The sequence below is a fragment of the Ixodes scapularis genome, unplaced genomic scaffold (assembly GCF_016920785.2).
Source record: "Ixodes scapularis isolate PalLabHiFi unplaced genomic scaffold, ASM1692078v2 PGA_scaffold4__175_contigs__length_147842914, whole genome shotgun sequence".
NCBI lineage: Eukaryota > Metazoa > Arthropoda > Arachnida > Ixodida > Ixodidae > Ixodes > Ixodes scapularis.
In genome coordinates, this window is record NW_024609879.1 from 137,364,292 (window position 1) to 137,387,899 (window position 23,608).

Genomic DNA, 23,608 nt, shown 5'->3' on the forward strand with positions numbered 1-23,608 from the left:
TCTTGTAATCAGTTGGGAGCTTGGTTTACTGCCCACTTTGTAGCATTTCTCTTCTCACGCTTCAGTTTTACGAGTAGGGGCTCTTGGTTTTAAAAAGACGAGGAGAACGAAATTTACAGATTCAATACCTTCGCGATTTTTCGTTTCGAAATTTTCGCAGAACACTTAGAGCACTGGTACAGCTGTGTCTATCGGTGAACTGAGCCAATTTTGAGGGAATTCAGTAGCCATCAATATATCCCTATCAAGATATCGTAACGTACGTCTAACCATAAAACTATCGAGTTAGCCTTTTAAAGAGTAACTCCAGTGAATTCCAGAAAATGTCAGTTGATGGTTGATTATATATCCCGTGGTGGTAATAATCGTGCGGTTATACGTAGTTTCTTTCAAAAGAATTGTAATACGTTTTGGGCAATTTTTAGTCAAAGCGGACTCCAAACCGAAACCGTAACCTTGCCTGCGGCGGGCAACATTGCTCTTCTGTCGTCACCTACATCTCCAACCACGTGATACAAATCGTGACGTTACGTACCAGGCGGCCGGGCGAAGCTCTGCTCAAGGGCGAAAGATTCCGCTGCTATACGATCGGCAGTCTGCTAAACCGGACGAGGCCTGTACTCCGCGGTCGCAGCTTGTGTTCTAGCCCAGAAAAAGGCAAGTTTTCCCAAGGGTTTCATTTGAAAACATTAGTAGAAAGTGAAGTTCTGGAAACCACACGTGAATATGTCGCGACGGGCTTGTCGAAGTATATCGCGCTCAGCGTCGCAGACTGACTTTCTCGCACGCGACGGACAATCCGACGATAACGCATGCTCGTTCGGGAGCACACAAAAGCATGCGCGTTCCACGAATCACGTGGTCAACGATGAGCACGCTGCTAGCGCAGGCTGTCGGCTTGGCTTAAAAATTCACAAAACAAGAAAACAAATCTTCCCCGAGAGCCTTGAGTATGACGTAGGCAGCGCAGGGTAGGCTGCGACGACACGGTGGTATTAATTGCGCTGCCGGCTTCGTCGCTCCTCACCCGCTAGGATTAGCAGATTTTGGTAATTTCGCGCACCTGAAACTTGGTTTGCCAGTTTCATCATCTTTAAGGCGGAATTAGATTGAAATATTTATATCTGGCGTGTCCTCTTTTTAGGGGATTCTAAATATAATTACATCGTTTTTCTTAATATGTAAAATCAACTGGAGTTACTTTTTAAGTATGTACCCGGTTGCTTTCTTTTGAACGAATTCAAACTTAGAAGTTAAATAATCTTGATATAGATGCCATATAATACTTGCATGTTGTAGTTTAAGTCGTAGTATTGTTTTGCAGGTGAGTCCTTTTGTTGCAACACGGGCTAGACGTGAGCTCCGCTTTAACAGACCTACTGATTTCAGTGTGCTTGCATGAGGTTGTCGATGTGATGACTACACGATAATGATTCTGAAATATGACTATCCAAGCATTCGTGAACCAACGTCACTGGATCAACTCGGTTATCAGACTGAACATAAAGCTGCTTCCGCGAGCAGTTCCACCTCTCCACCTTTTTAGGTTACTGCGTGCACTATGGAGTAGAGAGCTTTCGAAGCGAACCAGTTCGACGGCGCATTACCGCACTCTATTGCGGACACACAGGAGCTAATACAGCAGCGACGGCAGAATATTGAATTGTACGAAGTCACTCAGCGGCCTAATTAAGACGCAATGGTAGTGATCAAGGTGTTTGATCAAAAACTTCAGCTGCCTGAGCGAACCGCAGAAGTAGCAGTTGAGGCAGCCCACAGGCTCAAGGTTAAAGGAAGCCAAAGCAACTACATTGTTGGTGATGTTCACAGAACAAAGAAGAGGAGATATCTGCACCCAGAAGCGAGTGGCTCAGAGATGAAAAGCTGTACAATAACGAGAACTTAACAAGGAGAAATATGATCCCGATGTGAAACACCGAGAACTGCGCTAAACAAACGTGAGCACGTTTGTATGGAACAAGAAAGGAAATACTATTTTCGTACACCAGAAGGAAGCTGCAGCTGCAATTCACATCGAAGTAGAAATATACCTAAATAAAATGAGTCAACGACGGAAGGTACGATCGTGTCATTCAAAGAATAATATGAAAACACAAAACGCGCCTCAGGGAGAAACTCAGGTGGAATAAAGATAAGACTATTTACAAAGGCATTGTGATCAACTTATGATGCTGTTGTCCAAAAAATAGCTTCCATCGATGAGTTCTTTTTACGTAACATAAATACGGAAGAAACATGTAATACGTTCTCCCTATATAGTTTTCGTGCCTATCTACCGTTGCCTATCGGAAGGAAAGGGTCGTTTGATAATCATGTTTGTTAATGATAATTATTTATCAGTACCAGAAAAATTTGAAATTTTATTGTATGCTGAACCGTGCGTTCTATCCGTCCACAAAACCGCATGTTTTTACATTGTTTTTGATTTATATTGGTGAACTAGCTCAAAGGGAATCATGTTCATTTAGTAAATGTTCGGCCTTTATAGTAAATTTAGCAATAACTAATATTTGTACTCGCTGGTGATATGAGTATTTGTTATAAATGAGGCTAAATTCGGAGTCGATTTATTTAAAAACTTTCTATTATTTTTTGACTTGATATGTACTACATGACCTTATGAGGGAAGAATTTTATGATAAGATTACTATTGCATGCAAAGATGATATAGCTACCAAAATAAGTAACTTGGAAATATTATCTGGAGTGATAAGAGCAGAGGTAGCAGGTCAATATTTGATATCTTTAGTGTTTTGGGGTGACACTCAAGCAGATGGTCCAGTAGAAAATGACAAGTTTACTATGATTTTTGATAACAAAAAAATCGATCAGCTAAATTGGAGGTAAAATTAAAGTTTATGAATATTTCAAGACCAGACGACTTATAATATCATAAAATACATGTTTCAAAACATAATTATAATGAAAATTTTATTTCCATTAGTTATTATCGGGAACCCAAGTAAAAAAGCTGTAAAGCTCAGCTTGACAAGTCCTTGAACCCCTAAAATATTGAGCAGCGAGCGCAGAAAAAAAAAACTATCATCGAAAACAACGCACAGAAGAACAAACTAAGGTATAAACAACATCATACTCCTAAAAAAACGAAAAAAACACATCGTATACTTAGCAAAAATCGTGAACACGAATGCAACTATAAGCCTTTAAATTTAAGGCCGTCTAGATCCACAACATTCATACAAATATCCACACTACTCATACAATGCGGTGCTGTGAAAGTTATCATTTGAGAACGATCATTTGTTTACTGTGTGACCATCCTCCATTTTTCTGTGTTACGGGTAGAGGAGGGTGATAAGTTTGCCCTCAGCGACGTAAGGATTTGCGAGAACAAATAAAAACTTAGACGCCTGAAGGCCTCCGTCTTAAAACTAGTACATAATGAGTAAAACATACAAAATAGCGCAACAGAAAGACAAGGACAAGAAGTATACAAGACAGGCGCTAATGTGTATTCATATAACCTATAAATATAAGTTATGTGATAGTTCCTAAATAAATTAGTGGTATGGGGGTGACGTGGTAGGTTACATATCCATCTCACTTTACGTTTTCATGGCAAGAAAGGTTTTGCGACGGTAGCAATTCTTGGAGTGCCATAGACAAAATAGGAATATGTTAAATTTTAATGAAATAATGGTCTGTAAAGCGACAACTTAATATTAATTGGCAAAACAGACCAGTGGCGATCAATAATTCCCTGCACCCGAGCGAGTTTTGGCATGAGATATTGTACACGGCTATCCCATGTCATATACTCACTAATGCGCTGCGAGAGTTTCATGACCTAACAATTTTTAACTGGTTTTGACTAGAAGCTGAGAATTTTAGGCACTACCACAAGCTTAATTTTTCGAATGAAAGATCACAACTTTTGATTTATATATATTAACATTTAATGTGTTACTTTCCCCCCAGCTGTTAAAATTTTATGTCAAATTAGCCATATTTATTATTTTGTAACCGGTCTTGGAAGAAAAAAAAAACCTGCTTGTATCATTCGAGTACATCAAAAAGTTCTCCTGCTAATTTTTTTAATAATATTGATAATGTAGCAATAAATGTACATATACGAAAAGTCCAAACGGAAAGTAAAACTTAGAAACGAAGGCCAGAAAATGTGTGGAATAGCGTAGAGGTCGTGGAATCGTGCCGGATTAAAACAGTGTAAGGAAAAGATGCGAGCAGAAACCGGAGGATTTGCTTCTAAAAAGAGAATCTTGCGAGATGTGCAATAAAATAACACGGCTAAAACTTGCTTGGTAATAAATCAGTTGACGATAAATTTTACCCAGCTGTAAAAAAAGGTTCGATTGAATTTAAGCGACCGCTTAGCGAGTGTCACAGAGACAGCAGCTCGTAGCTCGCCATGTGCATAGAAACTGTTTCAATGCAGGATCGGTAGAGCGGCTAGCGATGCGGCGCTTTCGAGCCCCGCGCCGCTCGCGCTCGTTCCGCGGCAGCTACCATCACGTTGGTGAGCGCCACAGATATGTATACCCCTCACTGCGACCACTCTGACAAACAATCGTTTCCATTGGCAGAAGGAGCTGCATGGCAAGACGTTTTAGCTGAGCGGAAACCAAAATCGAGTAGCTGCCCGAGCAGCACGAATTTTGACCATGTATTGGCCAATGGCTTGTGATGGTCTTTTGGCCAATGGCCAAAAAGTGGCCCTTCGTCGGCCAATGATTGGCCGATGGCTGATGGCCAGCGGCCAATGGGCAATGGGCAGAGAAAGAACAGTCATCGGCCAATGGCTGACCGCTGTCCGGCCACTGCCCAAGAGATCATTGACAGTCATTGGCTAATGGTTGGCCAAATCTGTGCTGCTTGGCGTGCTCGTGTCTGTCATCAAGATGCAGAAGGCTTGCTGCCACAAACGGGCTTGGGCTAGACGCCACAAACAAGGAAAAAAAAGCTTGTCTGTGCGACTTCTAAAATGTTTCGTTGTTAAATAGTTTTAAATATTCAGAACCTTAAATCAGAAAGTCTTACTTTTGTTTTGTTTTATTTTCTAGCTTTAGATAAACTTGCAGAATACCAAATGCAATAAACGTCGAAGAAGAAATCGTCCGTTGTTGCTGTGTTCACTAAGGGTTTTTTTCTTCTCAGTTTTATACCCACGCCTTCGGCCTCCCGCCACCATGCCCGTTATATATATATATATATATAAAAAAGTTGCGATACCTTGCTAAGTTGTAATGATATATAGTTCGAACGTTTCTTTGGTCTTTTTAGGCAGCTTTAAGAAACCGCTTACCCTGAACATTGTAAAAAACGTGAATTTGAACATGAAACTGAAAATTTGACTGACCATTTTGAAACTGACGAAATGCATTTGCAATGAACAGTTGTATGGTAAACTCGTAAACCTTCAAACAAATCTAAAGATACTGACGAACGCACTTACTTTGTTGACATAAGGACAGCATCGTACGAATCGTATGATGGCAGTTGTATTTCCTCTTTAAGGTTGGAAAGTGTAGCTTTGGCGTCCAGATAGGAGGTGCTACCATATTCTATTAATGCATACAACTTCCTGGTTAGGCTTTTCTGGAACGTAAAATAAAGATTAAACCAGAACGCACTTTAGGGGGCTCGCAAATCAGGAGTTTCTTTTTTTGTTTCTTTTATTGTGCGTATCAGTTAGGACGCTTATGAGCCATGTAATACATTTTAAATAATGCTTTCATAAAAAAACTTAAAAAAATAACGCCCCTTTTGGAAAGTCGTGACCTGAGTTCTGAAATCAACCGAGTAGCACATTTAAAAAGCAGTTTAGAGAAAGCATATTAAGAAATTATTTTATTACCAGGAACAAATGTCACTATTGTACAGTGCTCCTAAAACGTAACGCCCCCACCCCATTACAAAAATAGTATTATTTTGCGAGCGGCTCAAAGCCAAATTTGTCACTATAACAGATGGAATATATTCATCAAGCTGGGTTGTGATTGCTGAGTAAGAACTCCACCACGTAGTTTGACCGGTATGCCTTGGACTAGCACAACACTTGTCGAAAAACGCTCCACTTGCGGTGGCGTTCGGTTCCGGGGCTTTCCACATACGTGGAAAATTTTAAGGACGTAATTAGGAGTAAACCACCAATACCAGAAATATTTGTGTGTTTATTAATACATTTTGGTGCGCATTTGGTTCCCATAATTTGCTATGAGCGTCATTTTAGCTACGGGTTTAAGAAAAAGGAGGACATGTGCCCCTGTACGAGTTCAGTTCATCAGCCGTACTCACCAGTCGTGACTAACTAGCGCTGTTTTAAAATTAGTGTCGCGACTAAGTAGTCGCGAACTAAGAGAAAAGATCAGTGACTAAGGATAGACTACTTCTGCGAAAATTCACAAGCGCGAAGCTAGCGGGTGACTATCTAGTCACAACTAAGCAGCGGAAGTGACAAAAAAAGATATATGTCGCGCGCACGCGTACTTAAACGCCGCTGCGTAAAGGGGTATTTTATCGTATAAAAACTGATATTTAAACGTTTATGAGAAAGAAAAAAGTTACAATGAGACACTAATTGGCCGAGACAGAGTTGTACAAGAAAAAAATTAAAGAAACGCAAGGAAGAAATACAGAAGCCGCATTGCCAGTGACATAAACAAATATGGAAGCGCCCGAAAATGCGTTTTTTCTCGCCGTCAAGCGCCCTGCTGAGATCGCTTTAGTGGTACCTCTGGCCGTTGAACATGAATATTTACACAATATTTCCTCCTCCAATTCATTCTACATGTGTCCCCCAGCGTTCTGAGACAGAGCAAGTGCTTCGTTATAGCGCTGGCGGTCAGCGGTGATACGAGTTGGCCATGGCGCTGAGCCGTCACCCGCTAAACACCGGCTAAACTAGCCCTACCCCATGACTAATATTTGTTGCTCGATTTCTTAGTCGCTTGGGGCGACTAGGCCGTAAACACGACTGGTGAATCGCCGCTCACTTAGCGGTGACTATTGCTCGCAACGTGATCTTTTTAGTCGACGTCGTCGCCAGTCTTTGGTTAAACAGGCGCTAGTCGCGCCTGGTGAATACCCAGGTAGCACGCCAGAGGAATGCCCAACTTGGGCAAAGGTCTGGCAAACATAAGGGCCCAACTTTGGCGCAGTTAGGTTTTTGCACCATGGCATTCATCAGTGCCAAAGTACGGTGCCTAACTATAGCCATAGTTGGGCGATCCTATGGCATGCCAAAGTTCGGCTCTTCTCCGGTACGCCAGAGGAGTGCCAAAGTTGGTGCCATACTTGAGCCATAACTGCCATAGTAAATCCTAATCTGGGAATTCGGGGCATGCCAAGGTTTGGCATTTCTCTGGTCTGCCAGAGGAGCGCCAAAGTTGGTGCCATACTTCAGCCATAACTGCCAGAGCAACGCCTAATTTCGGTATTTGGGACGTGCCAAGGTTTGGCGTTTCTCTGGTCCGCCAGAGGAGCGCCAAAGTTGGTGCCATACTTCAGCCATAGCTGCCAGAGCAACGCCTAATTTCGGTATTTGGGACGTGCCAAAGTTTGGCTTTTCTCGGGTCCGCCAGAGGATTGCCGAAGTAGTGCAATACTAGAGCTATAACTGCCACAGCACTTCCCAATTTGGGTATTTTGGACATGCCAAAGTTTGGCGTTGCTCTGGTCCGCCAGAGGAGTGCTAAAGTTGGTGCCAGATTTGAGCCATAACTGCCATAATAAAACCTAAACTGGGAATTCGGGGCATTCCAAGGTTTGGCGTTTCTCTGGTCCGCCAGAGGAGCGCCAAAGTTGGTGCCATACTTCAGCCATAACTGCCAGAGCAACGCCTAATTTCGGTATTTGGGACGTGCCAAGGTTTGGCGTTTCTCTGGTCCGCCAGAGGAGCGCCAAAGTTGGTGCCATACTTCAGCCATAGCTGCCAGAGCAACGCCTCATCTCGGTATTTGGGACGTGCTAAGGTTTGGCGTTTCTCTGGTCCGCCAGAGGAGCGCCAAAGTTGATGCAATAATTCAGCCATAACTGCCAGAGCAACGCCTAATTTGGGTATTTCGGACACGCCAAAATTTTGCGTTTCTCTGATACGCCACAGGAGTGCCGAAGTGTGCCATACTTGAGCCATAACTACCAAAGCAACGCCTAATTTCGGTATTTCAGCCTCGCCGAGTTTGGCTTTTCTCTGGTCCGCCACAGTTGTGCCAAAGTAAGTGCCAGACTTGAGCCATAACTGCCGCAGTAAATCTTAATTTGTCGATTCGGGGCATGCCGAAGTTTGGCTCTTCTGGCTACCCACTAAGTGCCAAATAAGTGCCAAAAGTGGCAAAGAAAGCCGAGAGGCCAGCCCAAGTTTCGAATATCTCTGGTGTGTCACAGAAGTGCTCTTTTACGCGTCCCAGAAGAGAAATAAAATAAATAAGCGTTGGAAGCACGATAGTAAGATGTCATCACCTCCGTTCCCAAGCAGCACGGCAATACTTTGCAGTATCGTGCCAGTGCCGGCCGAAAGTCGGTTCCAATATCGCTCAACTGTCCAGTTTTGAACCACCGTTTGATACCCGGCAGGTATTGCCGTACAGCTGTTTCGCCCCGGCCTAGCGTTCGCGTAATATTGTGCGAAAACTCTACGATGCGTCTGCTTCGTATTGCCCGAACGTCGTGCAAGTATGTGTACGTTGCATGTCATTTGTTGCATATCCAATCACTTATACGGACAAACAAATTTTTTCGATCGCTCCCAGAAGTTTATTAAACAACTATCATTACACACAGTGTATTCTCAACATATTTACAAAGGTCACACTTCTCTGTAAAACGAAAAGCAAATTATAAAATACAATTAACACTGTCCTCATGCCAAGCAAAACTCATCACACGTAAAACCGCGGAGAATGAAAGGAAAGCAGGACGACTATCAGAATCATGCTTGCAGTGTACTTACTAATAAAAGAGCGATATCATGTAATCCTTGATAGATGCATAATCCAACTCAGGCACCCCACAAACACATTCGAGGAAGAAGGTTGAGCACATTCAACTGACGTCTCGTCGTCGGCGAAGAGCAGTTTTTGTCGAAGCGTGTCCAACAAACACATCACAAGTATTCCACGAACTCCGGTGCAAAAAATGACTGTTACCGAAAAATTGGCATGGACGTATTCCGACCGTTTACGACGAAAAAACACGGCCGCGTCTGCAACGCACGAAAGCAACAGAACACTGAAGAGTCCAGTTCGAAAACCGGACCTACGTGGCCTGCTTATTTCTATAACTAGGCAAACGGCGAAAACGACAGCCCCAGAGATCCCATCAGCGTGACAGAAAAAGTCACGTGACAAATTTTCGTCCAAACGTTTTTGTCCTACGCGTCCTATGTAGAGAGGTCACGCTGAGTCACGCGTTTCGCTTCATCCTTTTGATTTGCTTAAAGCGGCTGTCGCGCTCGCTGACAGCCACACGAAGACGCAAAAGCAGGTGGGGAGGATTTGCAAAAGGCGAGGTCGAAGGCGCATCAACAACGCATAAAAGAAAGGCCGCTTCTGCCGGTGACCTTGTCGCCTTGCCTAGTCTGTCAGCGTTCGGCTTCCATTAAAGGGGTCATGAAACGCTTTTCCAACTTTTTCCCAAATACTTTATTTGTTTGTATGTAAAGTATTTGTTTTTCCTGTTTCGCTTTCCTCCTCAACTCATAAATCGCGCATTCCACCAAACAGTTAAAGAAGACGAAAAGGGGGAGTCCCCTCTTGCTCGCACTCTCGTTTGTGCAATCCTGGACACATCCATTCTCCCCCTTGAAGATTAGCCCGTCGCTCAAAATTCAGACAAAAGTCGCTTTCCCCACCCCGTTCATTCCGAAGCTGACAGTGCTGTTGAAGCTACGTGCTCGTTGGGCCAGCCACACTTGCCACGTGAGCGTGGCAAATGTGGCTGCAGAGAATGAAGTCAGGTGATGAAAGGGAGGCGGCTGATTGGTCCGGCAAGCGCGTAGCTTCCACCACAATGTCAGCTTAGGGGTGAAGGGAATAAGTGAGGTCCGGTTGCGTGTGACGTCAGTTTGGACCCGATAACGCGCTTTTGGGACCGCGGTTGTGTCACAGTGAAAAGGCAGAGAGGTTGCGAAGGGGAGGAGGTACGAAATAGTCCGCTTTGTTTTCAAATTTTCGCACTGAAAGTCAGGCTTTTGACTTTCTACCTTTTTCTTTTGGTCCACTGAACGATGTGCTATTAGTAAAATCCCAATCTAAAATGATTTATCCCTACCCAAAAATCGTTTCATGGGCCCTTTAAGGGCCTCAGAAAGATAATCTCCTTTCTTGAGAGCGAAATGGACGAGGTGGTTATGTTTTCCGGGCTTGTCGCCATCCGATAGGCCTCAATTATTTCTCTCCCCATTTGCTCGCAGTGGCCTCCCATGGCTGTCGTGCCGGTGAAATTAGGAGCGCAAAACTATTCCACAAGCCGGGCGAAGACGTGATAAATGTAATAACAAAAACGGCTTGACATAACAAAAATAACAATTTAATTAAACGTTTCCCCTCCCATGCGGGAGGTATCTTCAGTAGAGCGCAGAGCGAGTGAGGGCCGCACAAAAAAGTTCGGTTATTTAGGCATAAAGTTTGTGTACACGTCCGACAGGGGGCCACGGTTCTTGTTTACCAGCGATGAATCACTTCCACGTTTGTCGTTCTGGATGAACCAAGATTCCAGCAGCTTCCTCGGTTCCCACCTTTTATCCCCCTCCAAGGTCGATGCCTTGTCAATGTCAAAATGGTGTCCTGACGTCCATGCGTGGTCGACGAGTTCGGACATGAAGCGGGTGGCGGTCCCGTGCGTGTTCTTTTAGTCTTGTTTTTCTTTTTCGTCCCGTCGCTCCAATGTAGGAAGCGTCACATTCCTTGCACTGTACCTGGTAAATCACGACCCTTTCTGCCTCTGGCGGGGTCGGATCTTTTGGCTTGGAGATAACATTGGCGATTGTTCCGTAGGGTTTGTATACAGTTCGTACCCCCAACGGCCTAAGGCCGCGTCCCAATGCCTCCGAAACCCTTAACGTAACGTGTTCGTTCGGCTCGATCCAGGCTCCGATGCGACATTTGTTTGTTGGTCAACAAGAACGCATTGCTCTTAATGAGTTGAAGTCAGACAGCTCCATCATGATTTTAAAGGCCGACAAAGGAAAGAGAACCGTTGTGCTTGATAGGGATGACTACATGAAGAAGATGTATGAAGTTATAAACGACAGTCACTATTTCGTCAGGCTATCAAGAGATCCCGCTGCTAAGTCCGAAAGAGAGTTAGTTGACCACCTTCGAGAGCTGAAAAAGAAAGGACGCATCAGTGACGACCTGTCGTCTCTTCTCCCTTGACGCCGCGACACCCAAGATGTATGGACACCCAAAATTCACAAACCGGGTTGCCCCCTACGCCCGATTGTATCTTTTATTAGTTCATCCACTTACAGCCTTTCCAAATATCTGGTTATGATTCTGAGCCCTCTTACAAGAAAAAATTAGTTTAGCGTCCGGAATTCCCATGACTTTGTTGAACTTATACGCGCTCAGACCCTGCTCCCGCACGAACGAGGCTATGGTATCCTTTGATGTGATTTCATTATTTACGAATGTCTCCAACGCCCTGGCTGTTGATGTCGCCCGTGACCGGTTGTTGGCAGACCAGTCGTTGTCCACTCGCACAACCCTCCTTGTTGAAGACGGTATACTCCTTTTGCGTTTTTGTCTCAACCAGTGTAATCTTAGTTTTAATGGGGACATATATCATCAGGTCAGCGGATGCCCTATGGGGAGTTCAGTTTCCGTAACCGTCTCGAATCTCGTCATCGAATATGTTGAGGAAAGGTAATGTCTGGCATTGATTTCCCCGTGAAGTTCTACCGTCGTTATGTCGATGACACTTTTGTAATGGTTAACAGAGAGAACGTAACTGATTTTCACCGCAATTTGAATAGTGTCCACCCCTCAATTCAGTTCACCTGCGAACATGAAACCGATAGTACCTTGCCGTGTTTAGATGTACGTGTCCATAGAACTAGTGAACCTTTTTTTAAGATGGAGACATCCGTATATCGTAAACCATGCATGTGACAGACAAAACTTTCTTGACTACCACTCTCATCACCCTACTCAACACAAAAGCTCAGTTGTAAGATCGTTACTTCATCGTTTAGAAACTGTTCCATCTAAGTCAACACTTAGCATTCAAGAACTTAGTAATGTGCGGGAGGCTTTGAAAAAACGTAACTACCCCTACTGGTTTGTCAATCGCGTTAAGAAACAAATGTCCCGTCGGCGCCCGGATCGAGCCGAACGAACACGTGACGTCGTGTGCATCTCGGAGGAATTGGGACGCGCCCTTAGGCCGTTGGGGGTACGAAAGAACAATTGTCAATGTTATCTCCATGCCAAAAGACCCGACCCCGCCAGAGGTGTGATCTACCAAGTGCACTGCAAGGAATGGGATGCTTCCTACATTGGAGAGACGGGACGAAAAAGAATAACAAGACTAAAAGAACACGCACTGGATGTCGCCAATTCCACGAACGCCACCCGCTTCAAGTCCGAACTCGTCGACCACGCATGGACGTGAGGACACCAATTTTACTTTGGCAAGGCATCGACCTTGGCGAGAGATATAAGGTGGGGACCGAGGAAGCTGCTGGAATCTTGGTTCATCCAGAATGACAAATGCGGAAGTGATTCATCGCTGGTAAACAAGAACCGTGGCCCCCTGCCGGACGTGTACACAAACTTTATGCCTAAATAGCCGAACTTTTTTGTGCGACTCTCACTCGCTCTGTGCTCTACTGAAGATGCCTCCCGCATTGGAGGCGCAACGTTTAATTAAATTGTTATTTTTGTTATGTCAAGCCGTTTTTGTTATTACATAAATTAGGAGCGCAACCGGGACATTTTCTCCCGTGAATGACGATCGGGTGCTTGGACTCCGAAGCAGCTCTTTCGGCGTCCATTTGATGTTCTCGGAGTCGGTCGTTGAGGCATCGCCCCGTTTGCCCGATGTACCTGGGCCCGCAGGACAGGGGGATCGCGTACACTTCCTTCGCTTCCTCTCCTTCCGCAAGATTTCTCTTCCCACGAAGCGGGCGGGTTTTGAGGTTGAAGCCGAAAACAAATACTTTACGAGGGGGAATACAGGACACTCCCCGCGAATACAATGGCCTCGGAGACGACAGGTTTTGCGCGCTTTGAATGGGTGGATGTGTCATGGCTTTGCGGATTTCCCCTTTAGGATCGGAGGGTGAGTAGCGCCGTCTCTCGGTGCGGGATATTTTACTACCGGTCGAACACGGCCTCCGGAGTCCAAGGCTTCGCGCGCGCGCTTCGGGATCTCGGAGGTTGAACTTCTTTCAGTGTGTGCACGCTCTTCGGTCGCAGCGGCGTAGGTTGTCTGTTGAATTTAAAAACCACCGGACATTTCATTAGTCACTCATTTAAAGGTCGCGCATACGTAGGATGAGCTCCATGTCTACGTTGTGTTATATAAACCGCATGCATGTAGCTCCATCAGCGAGCACCGAAATTTGTACGGGCGGTATTGAAAGGTGTTCAAATAAATGTGGTTAGTCGTAATCGCACTTCAAAGCTGTACAGAGCAACTTATACTAAGGAACTATGTCGATACGAGGCGCACGTTTAGCAGTCACAGCAATGTATTGTCATATACTTCACAGCAAAATATTTGCTACTATGATTATCGCTAAGGCGCCCGATGTGGCACTTTGAGTAAACGACCCTATTTTCGCGAGCTCGGTATGTCGGGAATTTTCCAAAGTGCTGATTTCGGTAATGTCTGGCTGGCGTGGACGGTCCCTTTTCAACAAACACAGACCATATATATGTTTTACACACACAATTTGAATGAGGTAGGTCAGTAACGCGAAGATAAAGCTGTTTACTTATGTGATTTGATCTGGAGGGAACCGAAAGAATGACAGGTTTATGCCCTGCAAGGTCCGGTTTTCGCAGTGGAGAACGGAGCGCACTGTCCCTCCTGTCATTTACACGGATAGTTTACAGCGGCGAACGCGTCATACTTGGCGCACTACAAAAGGACACTGTAGCGTGTCATCCGTAGAGAAGGACGCTGGCATCAACATGCGGTGACAGGTCGCGCAACGGTAGCCACTGATAGTCGTCGCGCCCGGCTTATCAACACGCCTAGCCCGGCAACCGCGTGTTCGCCCGCCCGTCGGTGACGCATATCGGTCATGTGTTCTGGCGGGAGGAAAAAATGGGAGAGGAGGGGAGAGAAAATAGGGAGAGGGACGCACCCAAATTATCCCGCGCCACCAGGGGAGGAATCGGCGCGGCCATCGCTCCGTCTAATGCAAATGAGCGGAGTGTCCTGTATTCCCCCTAGTAAAGTATTTGCCGAAAATAAAGTTCGCTCTTTCCACTTTTTTTGCGTTTCCTCCTGTCCTGCCTTCACCGACCTCCCCCGAGGGGCCAACACGGAGAATGGATTAGGAGACGCCTCCGTTAATCCGGCATAACCCGCCGTAGAGGGGGCGTGCTGCTTGACTAAAGATTATCTCGCTGCACAAAAAAAAAAAAAAAATAATAAATAAATAAATAAATAAAAAAAAATAAAAAATAAAAAACGTCGCGGGCAGCGATTTAATGCGCTTTGCCGGATGCGTAATGCTTCGTCCGCCTTGAACAAGCTGGTATGCATTGGACTAACATTTTTCGAAGCGCGGCAGGTTTAGTGTAGGTCCTATCATAATGGTCCTGCAAGACTTCCCTGCCCGCCACGAGCTAGCCAATAATTCAAGGACATTACGACGGCAGCGTATTCAAACAGTGTAAAATAAAATGTATATATTATTTATAAGAACACCATCGTCTTCACTGCTTGGCTTTCAAATCTTTAGCGCCGCAAATAATCGTAATCAAAATATTTTTTTTATAATTGAAGACCCCTCGTCGTGCATCGAACCCAAAATTACGCTTACGTGAAACATGATTCGGCGCGGCAGCAACTCGAGTCACCGTAATTTTTTTTTTTTTTTTTTTTTAACGTGGATTTTGCTTTTTAATCTAACTGAGGTACCACTGGCAGAACACGAATCCCATACTTGGAAGGATCTGAAAACTCATATAGCTGGTTGAGTGAATGCAATACTATCGCATTCGTTGAAGCTCGATTTGTTGATTCGAACTTCAACAAATCACACGCACCCATTCTCCCTATTTCTGTTTACCCAGTCATAGTCGTTCCTTCACGATGCAATACGAGTACAAGTAACGGCAGTTTATGCAATGTTGACGATACACAGCCGTGATCGCACGGTTTTTAGAAGCGCTATAGAACGAGCACAAGCGTCGAATTTCGGTACTCTGATTGATTTCTGTCTTCCCGCCGTGACACCACACGAGAAAAGCGATTTCGTTCTGTCTGTGAAACTAGGAACAAAGAAATCAAGATATAATCACGTAATAAAACAACGCGAAATGGATCTCTGCAGCCAATACCCAGCCGTTCGCGAGGTGACTGGGCAAAAGCATATATTACCTCCGTGCCTTTACCCTCTGCGCACCGCCAGAGAGAGTCATACAAACTCCTTTGCGCTATTCTCAACACGATTGCGTTTGCAAGCCGGTAGTTTGACTCGGCTGGGATTCGTCCCTTCTGACTTTCATAGCTCTCTATGAAACCAGAAAGGTAGATACTTTTATCCATTGGGTTGGTTTGCCCGAGGCCTCCAGTTATTTACGGCCAAAATCACACTAGAGGCGCTTCAGCAATGTTCACTCTGGTCGACACACGTGCTCCTTAAAAATTCCTGTCGTCAACTCTTTCACAAAAGATACTTGAAGAGCCAATCTTAGAGACCGACGGATAACGAGGCCTTAGACCTCAAAGAAATTATAACAGAAATTTGGCGTCGTCATTCCCGAACTGGTTGCCGGACGAAATCCAGGGTTGGTAATAGTAACATAACATACGTACGGCAGAATTCCCTGCCATAAATAAAATGATTTGGCTAACGCCAATGTAACGCGAAATAGGTGCAAAGAGTTTTGCGATAGGAAGCGTAAACCGAAAAAAAGGAAAAAAAAAAGAAAGAAAGAAAGAAAGAAAGAAAGACTGAAGAAAAGGAGAAATTAGAAAAAAAATCTGTGGTGACTTGGCCTAAAAAAAATTCTGTTCATGTGATTTTTCTTGCCACGTGACCAAACAAAAAAAAAAAACGAAAAAAAAAAATAACACGAGAAAAAAAACAACCCCCTGCCCGGTTTCGAAGCTAGGCCCTCTTGATCGTGAAACTAGCGCGCTATCCGTTGCGCCAGCATAACTTTTTTTTTTCTTTCTTTATTGCAAGTTGCGCCAACTTAACTCTGCCTGTAATGCTCACGCATTCCCACATCATAGACGAAAGCTTAGGTGCCTTCGCAGTTTTTCATGCATGTGTTATTTTTATTTGTGGCAAGGGTTCACGTCCAGAATGCTTTCAGAGTTTTCGACCAAAACGAGTTTTCTTCATCCGACTCACCTTCTAGAACCAGTAGACCGCACTGGGTTGTCCGGCTAATCAAGCAGCTATTTTCAAATTCTCTGGCGTGCCCGTCCTCGGATTCGAGGTCGCTGTTTGACAAGCTTAACTTTCTTCCACCTGGTAGCCGGAACCTCCACGGCCAGCTTTGTTCCGTCCCCACTCCCTCTCGAGAGGATGGCTCGCCCCGAGGCTAATCCCATTCTCTAAACCTCTTTCCATCCAACGGTTGACCTTTCCCTCCCCGTCCCCGAGCTTCGGGAGAGAAGGTTCTTCTCTGCTGAACGTCCCGTTTGTACAGCGGCTTTAAAGTTCAGAGATTGTCCTGTCTTTATCGTCCCTTTTGTGTCTCCACTTTTTAATGTTTAAAAAGTATCAACACGCTAAAATAGTTAAATTTCCGGGATTTTATTTTCATCCCCCAAGTGTGATGCGGGAACCGCGCGATAGAGCCACGGTCGTTTCCGCACTTTGTTATCGCTAGGATTTGACAGTGCTCAATCACAATGCAAGACACGCACAGAGCCACGCTAGCTTTTGCAATGCGCCGCATAAAGGGGTGTCCAAACAGGACACGACTCCGACAAATCGTGAAAATTGAAGCGGGCTTGAAGCGGGTGTGTCCGCTTCAATTTTCACGATTTGTAGGAGTCGTGCGTTTTGTAGTGTCCTGTTTGGACACCGCTTAATAATGATATATCTTGTTGAGACGTGCGCACATCTGTCTTGCGCAGTGTTAGCTCAATGGCAGCACTTTCTGTAAAGGCGGATTCACACCGGGGATAGCAGTCGCGCGATCCAGCTAAATCGCATCGCAAAAAAAAAAAAGAAAAAAAAAGTAATTAGTTGGTCAATTTGGCGTGCGCGATGAGCGAGTCCAATGCCTTCGTTGGCGAGTCGCGTCTCAAAAACGCTCGCTCCGAACGCCGTTGGTTGGCTCGGCCTCTCCGCGACTAGAGTGCATCGCAAAACGTCGGGTCAGCAAGCGACTGCTCAAAACCCGTCACGTTTTGCCCGCGATGGTCGCTTTTGCGATGAAAGTTATGGCGCGACTAGATCGCATCGCCGGTGTGAACGCGCCATAATATCGAACCAGTCTCACGGCGTGTCCCGATATTGGCTTGTGTACCTACGGGCGAGTAAAACATCTGGCACAATTTGCGTTTGCAAAGCCTGCTCCAGGCGCGTCAAAACATTCAGCCAACCTTTGGACTGCAGAAATCAAGAGACAACCAAAATAAAATAAAGTTGCCAGCCGAATAAAACTTGATTTCTATTTAATTAAGATGAAGACCACCCGCGTACATCAAATACCTCATCAGCCGAACTCCAAGGCAGTAAGCCTAGTTCTGGCACTTGTTTGGCACCTTTCGCCCGTCGCTGCCAGATCACAGCCAAACTATCGGGAAGCGAAGCCTAACTTGGGCACTCGCTTGGCGACTTGGGCCCAAAGATGCCAGATCTCAACCGAACTACAAGGTAGTAAGCCTAACTCTGGCACATTTGTGGCGATTTTGGCCCGAATGTGCTAGGTGACAGCCGAACTGTCAAAAAGTGAAGCCTAACTTTGGCATTAGTTTGGCGATTTTGGCCCGAAAATGCCAAAGCTCTGCCGAACTATAAGGTAGTAAGCCTAACTCTGGCACATCTGTGGCGATTTTGGCCCGAATGTGCCTGGTGACAGCCGAACTGTCAAAAAGTGAAGCCTAACTTTGGCATTAGTTTGGCGATTTTGGCCCAAAAATGCCAAAGCTCTGCCGAACTACAAGGTAGTAAGCCTAACTCTGGCACATCTGTGGCGATTTTGGCCCGAATGTGCCAGGTGATAGCCGAACTATCAAAAAGTGAAGCCTAACTTTGGCCTTAGTTTGGCGATTTTGGCCCAAAAATGCCAAAGATCTGCCGAACTAACGGGCAGTAACCCTAAATTTGGCATTTGTTAGGCGATTTAGGCCCGAAGATGCCAGATAATAACCGAACTACCCGGCAGCGAAGCCTAAGTTTGGCACTTGTTTGGCGAATTAGGGCCAAGATACCCAGACTGTTGCCAAGGGAGGTCAGGTTTGGCACTACTTTGGCTTCTTCGGGCTTTTTAATGCCCTAAACTGCCAGACGCAAGCCAAGTTTTGGCCCAGAACTCGGTGCTGCCTGGGTAGGGATGCATATGTTTAAAAGCAAACTGAACTCCCCAAAACTTACTTAAGTGCCGGGATATAACACGAACATAAAAACATGAACTTTCATCGGCCTAGCTTCCTTCAGATATTTACGTCACGACGCATCATTTAGTTGACACCGATCTCGAAAGATGCTTGTATTTCGAGTAGTTGGTTCTAAAATAGAAGCCAGTTTCCTAATTGAATACAAGTCTCGCGTCGTACATTTTGCTTAATCGGTTTTTCCGAGGATAGTCCTTTTTTTGTAAGGCACAGCATTTGAAAATGTATTTTGAATTTAATGTTTGTTTAAGTGCATAGATAACGCAATTTTTGCTATTAAATAATATTTTAAAGGTAAGTACGATATAATCAAATGCAATACAATTTCTCCATATAAAACGTCTGTGCTACGAAAATTTTGATGAAAGTATAAAAATCTTTAAAGAAAATTCGTCATTTAATGCGGGGGTTAATACTTCTCTTAATCAAATGTAAAGGACAAAAAAAAAAAAAAAACCCAAATGTCAATGTATAGGTTTGCTCATCCTGTGTTATAGCAAATGTGCTACCGGGGTGTCGCGAGGAGGCCCCATAATTTTATTCATTCCCAATGTGTAAAATGCATAAGTCAGAGAGTAGAAAGTGTATACACCTATTTGCGTAAATACGGAAGCGACAAGGCCCATGCAGCACATGGTACTTGCCGATATTCGCGTCGCATCCGGAAAGTCATGGGAGTACCATTCTGACACTGCCCATACTGTCGTCGTATCAGGACACTCGTGCCGGTACCCTTTTGACAGTCGCGATTTTGGAGGAACATCTGTTAGGTCGCGCCAATGCTTAACAAAAGGCGTGGTCGAAGGATGGAAAGCAGCTAGGCTCCATCAACCTGATGGTACACAAACCGTTTTTCCGGAGATGTCGTCTCTGAACCGGCAATGGCGGCGTGATATTGAGCATTTTCGGCCGATTTGAAAACTATATTTAAAGATAATTGCGTTTTTTTTCGCGTATAATTTTGAAGATATTTTTAATTTTAGCAATCAGCGATAGATTTAAGGCGGAAATTTTTGCGAGTAAATTACCGTTATTTTTTGTGAGGTAATTAACTAATATTAGATATTGAAATCTACGTTGAACGCTCTCAATAACACTTGAATTTGTCACTCCAGTACAGTTCCAGACAACTAAGGCTGTTCAACACGACTACGCACCAGTGAAAAAAACAAATGTAAAATACTAAGTGGATTAGAAAAACCGTGTGTCACTCGTGTAATGGCTCCCAGCGCTCTAAAGGAAGCACTGTAATTGTAATCACGTGATGATTGAAATGAATTGCAGGATCCGTAAAACGCCTAAATCAGGGATGACCTCAACGCGGATGTCACGGGTAGTGACATCCGCGTTGAATATAGGTGGAATCTAATACATAGGGAAATCTCAGAATTTCATGCTTCCTAGAAAAGGACATAACTTTCGTCTTTGACTCATTTAAGAGTAGGTCATTTGAAGAACACCACGCCGAAATAGAATCTATATCACGCTTTGACAGGAGGGGCAAAGGAGGAGGAGGAGAGTACAGAGGAGGAGGGAAGGGTACAGACGAGGAGGAGGGGAGATATGGAGGAGGAGGGTACGGAGGAGGAAGAAGACACGGAAAAGGAGGAGGGTGCGGAACTAGTTTGCGAGGAGTGTGATCTCTATTTGTACTATCGTGGACACTGTTAGCTATAACACCGCAGCGGCGGCCGTCCCGATACCCCCAGCGCCTCATAGCAGGCGCCGTCCGAAACTCCGCGCATGCGCCGTGTGGCGGACTCGCTCTTCCCGTTTGCGAGCACACCCTCGTTTTGTCGTCTGCTAGGCGCAGAGCAGGAGACGCCACAGTGGTGCTCGTCTGTTACCTGGTTCTAGCGAACTGGTCTCAAACTCATTTTAAACCGGCGATTTTGATTGGGGGAGATTGCAGAGTCATTGGGGCATTAACCCTATCTACGTTTTTTGTTGTTGTTTCTTTTTTTTTTTTTTGCTTTTTCAGAAACAGGATTTCGCAATGCATCTTTCACGATATGCGCTCACAAACCAGTATGAGCGCAGCAGGTGTGATACAGAAATAGACTTAAACTCCGTTTTACCCAAAGTCCGAATGCAGCGTCCGCTGCAAAACGACATAGCCAATCAAATAGCACAAAGGTGCAATGTCACGGGGTGCATCACCGGGAGACACAATAAGGTGCAAAAATGAGCTTTTGGCGCTTTTGGTTGGCCCTATCGTCTCGTAACATCCGCTGCGCTTAGACCTAAAGAGAAACGGAGTATAACTGCAAGTTTGTCCCATAAAAAAAAGGAAAAAAGTAGTCTACCGTGATATTACAATTAGGGGCGATGATTATCCTTAGCCAGCGGAGTCAGGGAATCAACTGTGGACGGTGAACACCTCTTACGCGGTGGTTTGCTGAACCGTGTTCAGGGGAAATTGGCAGGCGCTGTGGCGTCGTCTGCTCTGTGCCTAGGAGACGACAAAGCGAGGGTGTGCTCGCAGGCGGGAAGAGCGAGTCCGCCACACGGCGCATGCGCGGCGTTTCGGACGGCGCCTGCTATGAGGCGCTCGGGGTACGGGACGGCCGCCGCTGCCGTGTTATGAACTTTCTCGAGACATCGAGCAGTGCGGACGCGTCTCCCTTGCGCTCCTGGATTTTCGGCGTTTCGCCGCGGAACCTGGGCCCTTGGGGGTGAGTCGTAACTCTTTTCGATCAGCGGACGACATAGCGAAGCCACGGAATCGTCGTTTTACACGAAACTTCCGCAAGAGAGGCCTATTTCGGACGAAATTTCAAGTCGGGCGGCTAGGCCTAGCGCTAGGCCTAACGCTCCGTCCCTCACGAGGCGCCATGGCGGTCGCAACGAGGGAGCAGCGGAACTTAGCCACACTCATGAACTACATCAAGCGCGATGAAGAAAAGGAGAAGCAAGCCAGCTCACCGGAAACAGACGCGGCGAGAGAGAAGTCGCAATGGAGGACTGTGGGTGGAAAGAAGCTTCGAGTCAAATTGTCGAGGAAGTTCCGGACCACCATAAAGGACGAGGACAGAGCATACGGAATCATCATTCGTACGAAAGGACTGGACCTGAAGACTATCGTCATCGGTGAAATCACGGCCGCGATCGCCACCGCGACCGGAGTATCGCCTCGAGACATGATCGGTACGGACCTCGTGACGAAGAACACCATGAACAACACGATCACCATCAGGACAAACGACAAGCAAAGGGCGCAGAAGTACCTGGGTATCACCACACTCAAGTACCAGGGAGCAGAAGTAGAAACCCAAACGTACACGGCCAACCGAAAGGAGTCTGTAAGAATAGTGGTCTCCAAATGCCTCCCAATTTCTATCCCGTTCACGGACCAGGAGATCTACGAGCAACTCAAACTGGAGAACCCCAAGATACCTATATCCGACGCGAAGAGGATGGGGCGGACCACCTCGATTCTCGTCACCCTCGACACCACGGAACTTCCTGGATTTATAGTATTCTACTGCTGTGCCAATAGGTACCACCTATACCAAGAGAAAAAGCAAGCGTGCACATCGTGCCGAGAGATGGGACACCGAGCAGACTCCTGCCCGTACGGACTCAGCCAAATTTGTCCCAACTGCGGCGAGGAGCACGACTTCCCCAGGAAAATTCCAGGCATGCGCACGGAGTATACGTGCAAACCCAGATGCGTCATCTGCGGCGGCAGCCACTACACCGGAGGAAAGGAATGTAAGGACAGATACAAGCCTTTGCCCGAGCCGAGGTCTCCGAAAAAGAGCACTCCAGAACAAGATCGGGAGACGGTGAAAATAGACATGGGAAAGAAGAATTTTCCAGAGCTGAGTAACGTCACTACAGCGGGAGAAGACTCGGAAGAGGAGCTGAGCTACGCTCAAACCCTCCGCAAGAAGAAAGGCGCAAGCAAGAAGAAGCAAGACTCCGATCCTACAATTAAGGAGCTCGAAAAGAAATACGAAGACCTCGTACGCAAGCACGAGGAGAGCCTGCGAAAACAGGAAGAGCTCAGAAGACTCAACCAGCAACTCCTACGGGAGCTACAGAAGGAGAGGCACGGCTCAAACCCACTGGTTACGGAACCACCTAATGAACAGACGACAGTCCAAGAAGTGGAGATGGCACCGCCTCCGTCTCTGCCCAGTGTACGTCCGCGTAAGCGCACAGACTCAGAGAGCACCGTCAATTCTGTACAGACAAGTGACGAAACCAAGACCAGCAGGCCCGGGAAGGTTAGAAGAAAAGAAGAGCCCGACCAGAACGCCATCCTGGCGGGACTAGCTAGGCTTGAGGCTATGCTCAACGAAATGAAACAGAGAATGGACAACCACGACAAGGCATTCCAGAACGTATTCGAACGGCTCGAGCGGCTCGAACAGCGCGCCAATGGACAACAGTAATAACATCGTCGTGTGGCAGTGGAATAGCGGAGGACTTTGCGCCCGGATCAACTCGCTCAAGATGTTGATCATGGATACGGAAACTCCTCCGGACATTATAGCGGTACAAGAATCTGGAGACAAATGTAACCTGCCAGGGTACGCAAGATTCGATGCAGAAGTTCAGCCAACCGGAAAAACGATTCATACTTTCGTTAGACGACATCTCCCAGTCAAGCAACACGAAGTTGACCTGGATGAATCGGTGAAGGCAATAGTCACGGAAATTATACAGAAGAAAAAGAAGCACAAAAGCTTATTCCTCTGTAACGTTTACTCGAACCCCAAAGACACCACGAGCGCATGCGCCAAGGTCTTTGCGGAGACGAGCCGCGTAGCGGGTGAAAATCCGACACTGGTGCTGGGCGATTTCAATGCGCACAACACCATATGGGGCTACGGCAGAGACA

The 23,608-nt window shown here is 45.9% G+C and overlaps 1 protein-coding gene across 1 annotated transcript in view; it reads right to left on the minus strand.

The window, feature by feature from the left end:
• LOC115313303 overlaps window positions 1-23,608 on the minus strand; it is a 159,622-nt gene that overhangs the window by 90,227 nt on the left and 45,787 nt on the right. The window contains exon 8 of the mRNA XM_042293719.1: window positions 5,456-5,598. Coding sequence (XP_042149653.1) covers window positions 5,456-5,598 — 143 coding nt within the window. The remainder of the gene's footprint in view (window positions 1-5,455; window positions 5,599-23,608) is intronic.